Here is a 12,831-nt window from a genome sequence, read left to right as displayed (position 1 = left end):
CTGACACACAGAACCACAGAATGTTGCCTGGTAGGCATCTTTGGAGAGAGAATTCTATAATTCCACCACCAAGAGGACCCTGCTCTTCCCATTCATAGATTTAGGATCCCACAGATACATCATCTGGGACAGATTCCTTTGCAGATCTTAATCAACAAGCAGGTTCATATATACAGATGCTCCTTAAGGCACCTTGAGATGCAGGCAGTCCTAGTTCCAGACTTTGGATAGCTCTTGGGCAAGATGCTTTTAATAGGTCCCTCTCCCTTAGTGAGGAGACAGGCAAAGAGCTAATAAGCATGTAGGTCGTGGCATCCACTGCTCCTCACCATCACCACTGAAGCAGATGTACAAGTGGGTTGCAATGGGAAAGAGGAGGAGCAGGTCTTGGAGCTCTTGTCAGTGAGCCTTTGACAGGTGCCCAACTATGATGACTCTTGATACTGGCCCTAGATCCAGGCCTTTTAAGATTTCATGGATGAGAACTAGAACCTTGGATGGTGTTCAACAAGACACACACTGCAGATACTCCCAAGAATTTTCCCTGAGACCCACCTCAACAAAAAGGTCAGTGGTGGCATTCTACAGCAGTTGTGTGTTCTGAACACTCATTAAGGATAATTTAATGTCAAGCATATTGCAGTATTCAGTTTGTAATATTAGCAAGACATAGGATGCCCATGGCTTCTAGAAAGACTATGGTTCAGAGACACAAGAAGTTATATACTACAAAGGAACACTACACATTTATGCAATTTGTACCACATTGAGCCTGGCTTCTAAGTGGCTACTGGCCATTCTCCTTGCCTCAAGGCAACCAAGTTAGGAAGATTGACAACAAAGCTTTGTTTTTATGGTCATCAGTGACTCACCTAGGTAGCCAGGCTAGTAAAAATGTGTTGGCTCCTAACTTCCGTGGATTTTTTTACAAGACAGCAACTAAGCCAGCTGGAACATGTTCCACTGGGAAGCTGACCCAGCAAGTACACAAGAGGGCTACAGCTTTGTTCGTCTTTCTCTGAGAGGTTTTACTAGTCACTCGACATGACTCCATTGGCCCTTCCAGTTGTGCATTTACTTACTCATTTCGGGTAATATGCCTATGGATGTGGCCAGAAAGTAGCCAAGGATTCATGCATCGCAGACATGGTATCTGACCAATCTGGCATCTCAGCAGAGACCTTCAGCCATTTTCTAGTCACTCCTGGATAGGTATCTGCACAACATGAGACTCAACTCTTGGAAGCAACCACAAGGAGATAGTAGGCAAAAGTGTTTCAAGAACTACTGCAGACTCCGGGACAATCTGAGTCACCCTATTTGTCCACATGTGTTTGCATGTGCAAACGGGTACACAGTAATTTCTGCTGTTAATACAGCACTTTGTCCCAACTACTGCAGTCACTGAACCACTGCCATATCTGTGAATCACCCAATTCACACTTTCATTTCTCTCTATAAGTGTGTGTGCAGTCGTGGGTCAGGAGTGAATTGCTCGCACTAAGAACAGAGTGAGCTGCTTAGTGCAGTATCTGCTTGAGTGATTATGTAGTCATTGGTTTGAAATTTTGCTTGCTTAACCCCAGCAGTGCAGCAGTGGACGATCAAGGGACAGTTCACCCAACATTGCTGGCGCACTAGAATAAGAGTTGCTAATGCTGCTCTTTGGATCAGGATTGATGTAGCTATCTCTGTGCTTCACCATAAGCATGAATTGTTGCTTATGTTTGCAGTATCCATACTAGCCCTTGAGTTCACCAGTAACTTTAAAGCAGTTTCAATATTGAGTATCATACTTAAGGGACTTTGTTTTGGGATGACTTAGTTCAGAGATTGGTTGGGTGTTTTTTATATATATAGTATTCTAGCCACCTCCACAATTGCATCATCATGCAAAACTAATTCCCCGTATTCTCCACAAGGACCCATCAAGCTGTTTAACAGTGCCGCTCCATTAAGCGAGGCATGGCTTTCACAGTGAGTAGCAAGTTTCCTACAGCAGCATCACCGGCGCAGAAAGGCACTTTGGCTCGAAAGAAGATTACTCCCAGCTTGAGTGCAACTATTTAAGCACTTCAGACTGAATTTGCAAGAGCAGGTCAAGGGAGGGACCTGCCCCCAATCCTCTTCTGTTTCAGAGGAACTGCAGGGTCCAGCTCCCTTCAGATGTGCTCCAAGCTCATTTTGGAGAAGATGGTTGCCGGAACGATGGCTAGATGAGAGTTTTATTTCCATTTTATAGCTACATAGTTTCCCTCCTGGCTTTTATCCCTGCGCAGGAAGTGTGAAGTGAATAGTAGTTTCTAATCTCCTAAAGCTCTAAAACAGTCCTTCCACATTAACCCATGGAAGGCAAAGTGGGATAATGTGCTGCTTTTCAGTGGCAGTGAACAAAAGCCAATAGGCACGACTCAGGCATGTGCAACTTTTCCCCAAGATTTGCTTTCGCAAATGTCGCCAGAGAGACTGCAGTCTAAAGCATTAGTGGGACAAGGGAAGCATCTTAATATTTCCCCCTACTGCCATTTTTGCCCTGCAACAGAAAAGAAGTATAGACTCTGGAGATGTAAAAGTCCAGGAAAAATGGTTTTAAAAAGTTTTTCTTCCCCCCCCCCCAAAAAAAAACCCCCACGTTTCTCAATTTTTCAGGGTTTTTTCCTTTTTAAAAATGTGGTTTTTATTTGAACTTTTCTGGGTTCTTTTTTTTTTTTCCAGAAAAACAGGTGATAAATGGGTTGTGTGTTTTTTCTGAAATGATCGTGGTTTTGTTTGTTTTTTTCCCTGAGGAGGAAAACAGGAGAACACACAATTCTCTAAAAATATGTATCTGGATTTCCCCCCTTCTTCTTGGCCTTTATATCTCTAATAAGCTCCCATATATTTTCCCCTTTAAAACATCTCTTCCATATTGTGCTATACAGTAGATCACAGTTCATGCAGCCTCCTTTATGTTTCAGTTCAGCACATGTGTAAAATGTATCTTCCACCCACAGCCAGTTGCCTGAAGTTTCAAAGGGTGCATGCACATGAGGCCTGCAGCCTTCCCCCACCCCACAGTGTTAGTGTGAATGTACAAAGCAGCAGAGATTACTTGCTACCTTCCTCCCTTTTTCAGCAGCATCTTAAGGCTAAGGCTCAGCTGAGGTTGAACTCTGCAGCAGGTCCTTTCCTACCTGTTGGCTGAAAAGCCAACATCCAATGGACAGGTATGTAAACCCTCCTAGTAGGCATGCTCCATTCCCAAGTTACACAAGCAATAGCTTAACAGTGAAGCTATGGATCTGATGGCATCAAGTCCTTCATTACAGAATTGCTTCTGTAAATTATGAGGCCATTCAGCTTTACCTACAGGTTGATATATCGCCAGATGAAATATCCCCAGAGCTATCTTTGTTATCAGCTGCCTATTCCCTTTAATGTGGATGTGTAAGCCAAGGTTCAGATGTTTTAATCAATCCTCATAGATGCTTTGTTTCAATGACAGCTTGGATGAGAGGGAGTGCTAAACTAAGAAAGGATATGCAAGTCACGTTCGAATGTCAAATGTCTGGGAGCGTAAGGCTCTGCCAGTCTTTTAAAGCAATAATATGGAACGCAGAAAGGAGAATGTGTGTGAAGTAATAAAGAAACAGACATGTTTGAACATGAAGAGATGCGAGAGAGGACGTAATAAGATAAGAAAGAGTGAGAAAAGGAAAAGTGATTTGGCCGGATGGTGCTGGAGGCCTCTTTCTGAGTCTACAGTTAACAGAGATGAGGATCCTTCACCCACCGGACTCCTATGGCAGGTTTTAGAGGTTTCCTTCCACAGACAGGCACAGTCTGTGCACTCCAGATGCAATTCCTATGAAATCCAGCCACCAGAATCAAGAAGTTGTATAAACATTGTATGTATAGATTGAATAAAGTGTTTCTATGGAAGTGCTGTCTTTTGTGAATAAAAAACCAGACGTTGCTCCCAGAGAGCAGAGAAACTTTCAACTGCTGCAAAAAAAAACCAAAAAAACTTCACCCTGTGCACTGTTGAGATGTGTGCCACTATCTCTTTGAAAGCCAGTGTGGTGCAGTGGTTAGAGTGTTGGATTGAAACTCAAGAGATCCAGGTTCTAGTCCCCACTGGGCCATGAAGCTCACTGGAGGAATTTTTACTGACTCTCAGCCTAACCTATCTCACATGGTTGGAGAGGAAGAAGACCATGTAAGCTGCCTTAGCTTCCTTAGAAGAGGGGGTGGAAGGCAGGATATAAATGTAATAATGAATAAATAAAATATGAAATCATTTCATTATACACCGTACTTACCTGTGTGTTTGATGCCTAAGCAGGCTATTTTTCCGTTGCCCCATCTTCTATCAACACCTTTTTGTATTGGCCATGTCCAGTTGCCACATACTTGTACTTCTTACCAGGAAGCCTGACCTAAATGCGAAAAAAGAAATGCAAGTACGTTCAGGGGCTTAGACTCAAGTACCTTCAGCCTCTTCCCATAGCCCCATTTTTCAAGTGCTCTGCCTGGTGGTCAAGTTACTTTGGCTTCAGGTTTCAGCCATTAGAGCTTTCACAGATTTTGTTTTTTAAAAAATGGTCCAACTTCACTCTAGTTATTACACTTCTACTGCCGCTTTCACTTTATCCCAAAAATAGAGAGGAAGCTATTCTCCTTTTGTAATACAATTCAAGTTATATAAGAGAAGTGCAATGGGATTAATTGATGATAGAGGGTCCTGTCCCCCCACCAAAAAAAACACTTCAAAAATCAGAACCAACTTTACTTCTCCATAGGAGCCCAAAAAGATGACATCAACTGTCAGGAAAGCACATATTAAGCAACCGCATTTTTACAATGCAGGTAAATATACGGGTGGATATGCCAGGGTGCTTCCATACTAGACCCCTTGGTGTAGTTGGGGCATTGCATTCCAACAACCAGGAGGTCCTACAAAGTTCTATTCAGCAAAGCCGCCCCCCCCCCCCCCCGCCCCCGGCAACTTCAAACAGAGTTTCGTTGCTTGCAGGTTTGGCCCATTTTGTTGTTTCCTGTTCATGCCATGAGTCACTCCATGTCAGCTCCTGTTCTTGTGTGTGTGTGCGCACATGTCTGTCTCTCTGTCTAACTACATTTCTCACCATGTTTTCTTTTAATAGCAAAATATCACTTTTAAAGCAAAAAAATTAAAGAAAATCAGTAATAAAAGACCACATACACACATTTGGGCAATCCACAGAAAAGCTATTCAAGGGGAAGCTACTCACTAATTTCAGGATGGGGAATCATTCTTGCTCTGGGGGCCAGATTGCTCCCCAGACCAATTTGGCAGGCCAGAGTGTGTCAGGGGTGGGGCACCAAAGTCTTCCCCCATCCTGTCCATTTTACATTGCTCTGTGTCTCCTCTGCATGGAGAAAGGAACTTGGCCAGTACTTGAAGGAGAGGTTCCTCCTAGTACCAGCTGAGTTGGGTGCCTCTGGCACACACAGCTAACTATCCAGGTTGAGCACACAAAGTGTCACCACTTGGCTGACCCTTGGAGGAATAGCACCACAGAGAACAGAGCAGCATAGCTGGTTGGGGGATTCTGGAAGTTGAGTCCAACACATCTAGAGGGCTCCAGATTGGAGAAGGCTGGTCTAAACTATAGAAAAGCCTCCTTCCTCCCTTCACACCACCCATAGATACATGCATACTCGAAGCAAAGCATTAGAAACATAGAATAGTAGAGTCAGAAGGAGCCTATAAGGCCATCAAGTCCAACCCCCTGCTCATCAATGGTTCTTGCAATGATTTTCCCGCAAAGAAAGAGGTTCTCTCACCTTAGCATTTCCATCTGTACTTGGGCTCTCTTTCTGCTCCCAAATGCTTCTCTTGTTCACAATGTCTCCAGCCACAATGTCCTAGGAGAGACATGGACACAGGAAGCAGATTTTGAGCTGCCCTCCATGGAAGAGGCTACACTTGATCAGAAAGGGGCTCAAGATCCCATATGCTGACCCCCTTTGATCAGGAGCATTTGTGCATTAAATAGTCAACATGCAAATACTTTCTGAAAGGAGGTACATTTCCTCTAACATCAACCCCCTCCCAGGAGGCTGAACCTTTTCCAACAACTTGAGCACAAGGCACAGTGGAAGTCCTACCTTACAAGGTGTTGTCTTCACAGGGGATTGGGCCACTTCTCCGGTCTCCCAGAGGCTTTTCGTGCTGGCCACTGCTGCACTATTGGTAGGAAGGTCAATGGAAAGCTGACGCACTGGTTTGGGGCCCTTGCTGGAACTCTGGAAAGTATATAGATGAGAGTGAAAGAGCTCCTTTCTCTAAAAGAACCCAATCCTTAACATAGAAGCTAGATCTACACTACTGCTTTATAGTGATATTGAACTGTTAGGGCACAATCTACATTCCATATACCACTTTCATAGTGTTATTTCTGGCTTTTTATTCCACATTCATAATGATTTGACACAAGGTGCCCAAGTCTCTCGTAGGTCTCCTTATGATCATAGTCAATCGACTACCATCTCCAAATGCCTGATCAGTAGGCTAGCCTGCCCCAACTTGGAGGGGACCAAGTTGGGAAAGGATGCATTGCAGAGTATCTGCATTTTGGAGGTGTTGATACTCCTGCATCAGCTCAAATGGGTGGAGGACTTCTTTCCCTTAAGACAGGGATTGTAATGCAGGACCACTTTGCACCAGCCCAAGTCCTGCCAATGTCATCAGAGGCAGGGCAGCATGATGCAAGGTAGTTCTTCAACATCTCTTGCACAGGCACTAACCTTAATTGCAGAGTTATATTATGGAATCACACAATGGCAATTCATGGATTATTTAACTGACAAATTGCCGAAATCGAGCAGCAATTTGTGGGGAAAAGGAACAGGCACGTCTGCGCCTATAATATGGAACAAAGTGCATGTCCTCCTAAATTACCTACCGGCTTCTTGGAAGTTAACACATGGTCAGCGCAGATGAATCTTCAGGGCCCTTAACTACAGCCAAAAAAATTATACTATCACGTTGGAAGAACAAATGCTCACCTCCCATATGCAATGGACTGAATACCTAATAACACTTATCAACTTTTGAACGGGTGTTATATAGGCACAACTTGCAAGTGGATAAATACCTGGATATCTGGTCTGCTTTTCTTGAAACTTATGTATAACTCCCTCCCTTCCCCCTTTTTTTCAATGAACAGTACAAATGATGGAAAATGATGATATTCCTATATATGTAATGTGTGTGTTTTCTTTACAGAATGTATTTTCGGTTCTGTTTTGTTGATATTCACAATAAAAAGGAGGGGAAATGTAAAAAATGTCTGCACCAGCCCAGACTTCCTCATCTACAACCGGTTCAGGTTCCCTTCAATGACCCTGTAACCCCTTTCAGCTGAATGCCGTTCCAGTCCTCCGTGGGCTCAAGGACCCTGCCCAATCAGGCTTCCTGATCATGCAAAAGATTATAACAGTTACACGTAGTGATGGGTGAACTTACCCCTAGTGAATTTGTTATTGACTTAGAAAGTAGCAAGTTCATCCATGTATAGGGTGACCAACTGTCAGGATTTCCCCAGATTTGTCCTGGTTTTTGTTCTTTCCATGGTGTCAGGGGGGATTTTCTATAATTTTCAATAATGTCCTGGAATGACACACCTTCCCCTTTAAGGCTGCCATTAGCATGGCAGGAGGGAATGGCATGCTTTCTTGAGGCACATCATTCCCCCACCCCGAGCTCCAATTGAGGTCTTAAAAGGGAAAGTGGGTCATTCGTGGACATTATAGAAAAGGCCCCAATTGGAGTGGATGGTGGTGGTGCAGAATGAAATCCTTTCCCCTCCTCCACTCCAATCGGGTTCTTTAAGGTGGCGGGGGAATAACGTACTTTCTGCAGGACTCAGAGAGCTTCGGCTGTTGGGCAGTATAAAAATGTAATAAATAAATGTGACCGAGGCCACGCCCCCTTGGGGGCCGGACATGTTGAGTTGGCACTACCTTGGGGGTGGGCATGTTGGGGTGGCCACGCCTCCTGAGGGCGGCCATTTTGTCCTCCTTTTTGGTTTCCAAAATATGGTCACCCTATCCATGTAAGCTCAAACTAGGGACGTTCAGCACAGGGAAATCTGGCCTTCTTGGGCCTTGACAGATTTCCCGGAATCCCCAGCTCAGCTTACATTCACGAGCTGAGTCATAGGCTTCCCTGCTGGAACTCGCAGACTCTCCAGTCATTGTGCACAAGTCTCCCTCCTGGGGTGCCAGTTGGAAAAAGGGAGGCTTTTGCCCACAATGAGCAGGGCTGGAATTGCCCTCAGCTTGTTACTGTGCACAAGTTTTCCTTCTTCCTGCTGAGTCGCTAGCAACGATGCAGGGATGACTGAACACTTGGGAGGAAATCTGTGTACTGCTTCACTGCACACGCTCTGAGACTCGCAATTAATTCTGAACTTCATAGTGAATTTGTAATACATTGATCCAGGCTTGCTACAAAGATGAGTGCTACATACTGATGAGTTTCGAGCAATGAGCCAAAATTCAGTGGCATCACTGTCTACAACCTCACTGCAGAGCTTCCCCATCAACACAGTAATGTTGGGGGTGTAGCCGATACCTGGGTCCCCATTTTCCATTCCACACTTCCTGTTCCATAAGGTCTGAAGAGGGCTTACGTAAACCAATGAAGAGAAGGAGGAAAAAAGCATGCACCCTCAGCAAAAGCTTCAGTGAGCATCAGCAGCAGAGTCAAGGAGTGTCACCTCACCTCAATGGCATGAGTGTACTGCTCAAGTTTGTCATCAATCTTTGAAACTGGAAGAGGCGGCTGGCTCTTCTTCACACTATTACTGGAAAGAACAGAAGATGCAAATGAAAATGGGGTATCTCACAAACCTGGACATTTCAGAGTGTACCCAATCACCATTGGTCACTCTGCAGTTTTTTGGCCAATGCATTCATTGGTTCTTGTCCAATTTGCCAATTTATTTTTTTTACAGGATGGGGGGACACCATTCTACACACACTGCAAAGACCAGTGCAGACAATACTTAACCATGATTTGTTGCCTTAACAGTAGTTAAGATCTTGAACATTCAATGAATACATGGTTTAGTTGCTTAATAAGTTCTGCCCCACCCACCACCTACCCCAGAGAGAGTGTATAGACATACCAGCAATACTCCCATGCAGAGCTGGTGCCAGACTATTTTGCGCCCTAGGCAAGGTGAGCTACTTTCACCCCCACCCCCCCGCCAAAAAAATTGCCAACTTTGATTTTTAAGAACATATGTTTCCTGGAAAAAATAAGAAGCACAAAACTTGAAACTGCTAAATTTATTTTAAAGTGCAAGAAATACATCATGCCAATTATAGCAAACAAATTGGAAAGGAACGTCTATGGGTCTAAAATGCATTATTTAATAGGAATATCACCTCCAAATCATCCCCCCCAACTCACACTCAGCATCACTCACTCCAAACAAACACATGCATGAACACATGCATTCACTTAAAGACCACATGCACCCCATTCACCCATACATTCTCTCTCTCTCTCTCTCTCTTCCGGGTGTGTTCTGGAAGTCCAAACGTGGACCCGCCCCACACCAGCGTCCCTGGCTTTGCTTCGGCTGGGCGGGTGCAGGGCACCATCTCACCCGCCCAGGCCCAGCTGAATCCTCGGCCCAGCCCGGCTCACAGCCAACGCACGTGAGTGCTGTTCTGTGCCCGGCGCCCCTCTTAGCTTGGCGCTCTAGGCGGCCACCTGAGTGGCCTCTATGGTAGCACCGACCCTGCTCCCATGTAATCTCACAAGCAGGGAGACTGAAGCGAAGGGGGGTGGGGATGCCATAACCATGGGTTTTTGACTGGATGGTTTCACCTTGGCTAGTACAAATGATTGCACATTTGCTAATGATGGTCTATGTATTCAGGTGTAATATTTAACCATGGTAAAGTGTCATGAATACATCCAGAGCAAGAAGAAATTCAGCCTGTTTTTTGCCCTCAATATCCAGAAGAACAACAGATGCTCTAAATGGTTTGGGAGCAGATTATCTGAAGAATTGTCTGCCCCCATATGAATTTGCTCATACCGTAAGATTAGCCACAGAGGTCCAACTCACAGGATGGCCATCAAGATCTATTAGACTGGGGGCAGTAGAGACAGGGCCTTTTCAGTGGTGGCCCTATATTTCTGCAACATTTCTGTAAGATACTCATGGCCCCATCATTATTAGCTTTAAAAAGCATTTTTTTAAAAAACATCCTTATTTCAGTCTGCTTTTAACTCAAGTTGAGTTTTATATTATTTTAAATTGATAATTTTAGTTCATGATTATTTTAAATTGCTGATTTTAGTTTTGTAATTCTACTTGACTCTTTTTATAGTTCTATTTTATGTTTTCATTTTTAATGTAAGCCTTCTGGGAAGCCTTAGCCCTAAAAGGCAGCATATAAATACTGGAAATAATACAATGTCTTCAGTATACTTGCCGTTAACTAATTGAAAGACCATAATTCCACACCTGAGAGCAGAGTTCGGGGACCTGTGGCCCTCCAGGAGTTGTTGGATTGCAAGTCCCATCATCTGTCACCCTTGGCTAGGGTTGATGGGAGTTGCAGTCCAGCAACACCAAAGAGCCACACATCCGCATGGTCCCCACCACTGGCTTCAAGCATCCAGTCCATGCATGGAAATTACCTTTTCTGTACGGAGCGGTTGAAAGATTCAGTTCTGTCGATGATCTAAAACAATAAACACAAGAGACTCAGCAGTTTGGTCAGTGGTGTGACCAAGCAGGGGTGGGCAGACTTCAGGCTTGCGGGATCTACTCTTCTTCTTTTTTTTACAAGCACCCTGAAATCCACCAACCAGAGTTGGGTGCAAAACACATATACTTAAAATTAAAGAATTTTGAACCCAGGATGGATTTGAATAGCAGAACTGAATGGCGCACACTCCTTCCACGTGAAAATCTGTTCCTAGTTCCCCCGTTCCCCCTCCCCCGATGCAGGTTTCTTCATTCCAGCACTGTAATTTAGGGGAGAGGGAGACCTTTTGTCTCTGCTAATGTTAAACAAAAGGGAACCAGCAATCACACAGAGAACTACCAGATGATTCTGATCTACCTTCTGGGGTCTAAAGGACAGATATATTTTCCCCCTGTTTCTGTCTAGAGTGTCAAACTAAGGGTTAGGTTTAGTAGGGTTTGGTGGGGCAGGAAGAAATATCATATAATGGGTGCCCTTTCTCCAGCCCATCCAAACATGTCTATATCCACTCTATCACTCCCCTGGAATGAATGAAACCTGATATTCATAAAAAGCACTGTTTACAAGAATTCCCAATGTCCTTCTAAGCAGTATGGCACAAACCTTTATTGTAGGACTTAAAGGCGGCTGGCCATCCTCCTCCTGGCTGGAAGTGCTTGGGGTTCTCTGCCGTTTTGCTGGTTCTCCTTCCTCCTCCTTCCATCTTCTTTTTTCCTGAAGGAAGAAGAAAAAAATGGATGTCAGTTCTGCCAAGAGAGCTTGTGCACAGGGAAGACGTATTGGCTCACTTAGAACCAATACCTCACTTAACAGTCAACACAGCCACGCACATTGCAACATATGGAGCATACCCAAAGCGGCTGTGCATGAGCAGTAAAGCTTTCAACCTCCTTGCAAGGGGGTGGGGGAAGAAAATGGGTGAGGGAAGCTTTAATCTTCTCTTCCTAGTGTAGGATTTTGGTCTCAATCAAAACCAGAGCCAGGTGCAGTTATAATAAAGTATTGAAAACAATAAAGCTCAGTGACATGCGATATCATTAACATAATGTGTATTTTGACCCAGAGTATTGGAGGGGGCCTTAGAGGCCCCCAGCTTGATGCAGGAAATCCAGAGCTAGACTACTCCCAAAAGATGGCTCTCCAGCCTCTGGCTGAAGGCCTCCAGTAGGGATGTCAGAAGAATACGTTTGGGGGGTGGAGCTCAGAGAGCTTTTGTCAGCTTGGGCCTCCAGGCTCCAGTTCAATCATCCGCAAGCTGGCCCAAGTCAGCGTGCAATGAGTCAGGCCAGCTTACAGATTTGGGGGGGGGGATTTCTTTTCATTTGAACAAAATCACAACCATTAATGGTCTAATTTGTGCAAATTTGTATTTTCCATTCTATCAAGGTCATTAAAAAAATTATTTCCCACCCACCCCTTAATTCTTCCTTTTTATGAAGGAAGGTCAAGACGCCAGGTCAAGACTTTTCTCTTCTCCCAGGCATTTAACAACTTATGCTAAGTTTGTTTGTTTTTTAATGGACCCCAGAACTGTTGTTGTTCAAATGGATACTGCTCTTTTATACTGTTGTTTTTATATTTTTTTGATGGTTTTAAATTCTGTATACTTTTTAATGTTCACGGTTTTTAACTTGTAAACTGCCCAGAGAGCTTTGGCTATGGGGCGGTATATATATTTAATAATAATAATAATAAAAAAGCTCACATCCCATCCCCACGACCCACAGTGTCAACAACAGCACGCATACCTAGAGCAGTTTCCAAGCATACTTTTTCTTCTTTTGACCATTCCTTATGTGGTCCTGTTGCCTCCTTTTTTAGTTTAGTCTGTGAACTCTCAGACATAAGATGAGGGAACACACCACTAGTGGAACTAAACACCCTCAAGCTTGTCTTTATTCACCTGTAGGGTGTCTGGAAAACTTACTCGGGGAGGAATTTACTAGCGGCATCTGCCCCCAGTGCCGGCTCCAGGTTTTAAAAGCCCTTGAGCAGGACACGCTCAGTGAGACGCCCTCCCTCAGCGAGTCTGCCTCCTCACTCTCATTGTCTCCAGCTGCTATTGCTCCT

The 12,831-nt window shown here is 44.3% G+C and overlaps 2 protein-coding genes across 4 annotated transcripts in view; one reads left to right on the top strand and one right to left on the bottom strand.

Moving 5' to 3' along the window:
- Positions 1-12,831, top strand: part of IGF2 (insulin like growth factor 2) — a 960,921-nt gene that overhangs the window by 539,031 nt on the left and 409,059 nt on the right. The gene's annotated exons all lie outside the window — the stretch shown is intronic.
- Positions 1-12,831, bottom strand: part of LSP1 (lymphocyte specific protein 1) — a 95,712-nt gene that overhangs the window by 10,282 nt on the left and 72,599 nt on the right. For all 3 annotated transcript variants that reach the window (XM_063117132.1, XM_063117133.1, XM_063117131.1), the window contains exons 5-10: positions 11,365-11,475; positions 10,691-10,734; positions 8,753-8,834; positions 6,133-6,270; positions 5,809-5,889; positions 4,302-4,418 (exon numbers count right to left, since the gene is read on the bottom strand). In XM_063117132.1, coding sequence (XP_062973202.1) covers positions 4,326-4,418; positions 5,809-5,889; positions 6,133-6,270; positions 8,753-8,834; positions 10,691-10,734; positions 11,365-11,475 — 549 coding nt within the window. In that variant the 3' untranslated portion in view covers positions 4,302-4,325. The remainder of the gene's footprint in view (positions 1-4,301; positions 4,419-5,808; positions 5,890-6,132; positions 6,271-8,752; positions 8,835-10,690; positions 10,735-11,364; positions 11,476-12,831) is intronic.

Source organism: Elgaria multicarinata, chromosome 2 (genome assembly GCF_023053635.1).
Source record: "Elgaria multicarinata webbii isolate HBS135686 ecotype San Diego chromosome 2, rElgMul1.1.pri, whole genome shotgun sequence".
Lineage (NCBI taxonomy): Eukaryota > Metazoa > Chordata > Lepidosauria > Squamata > Anguidae > Elgaria > Elgaria multicarinata.
This window is presented reverse-complemented; position numbering and strand designations above follow the sequence as displayed.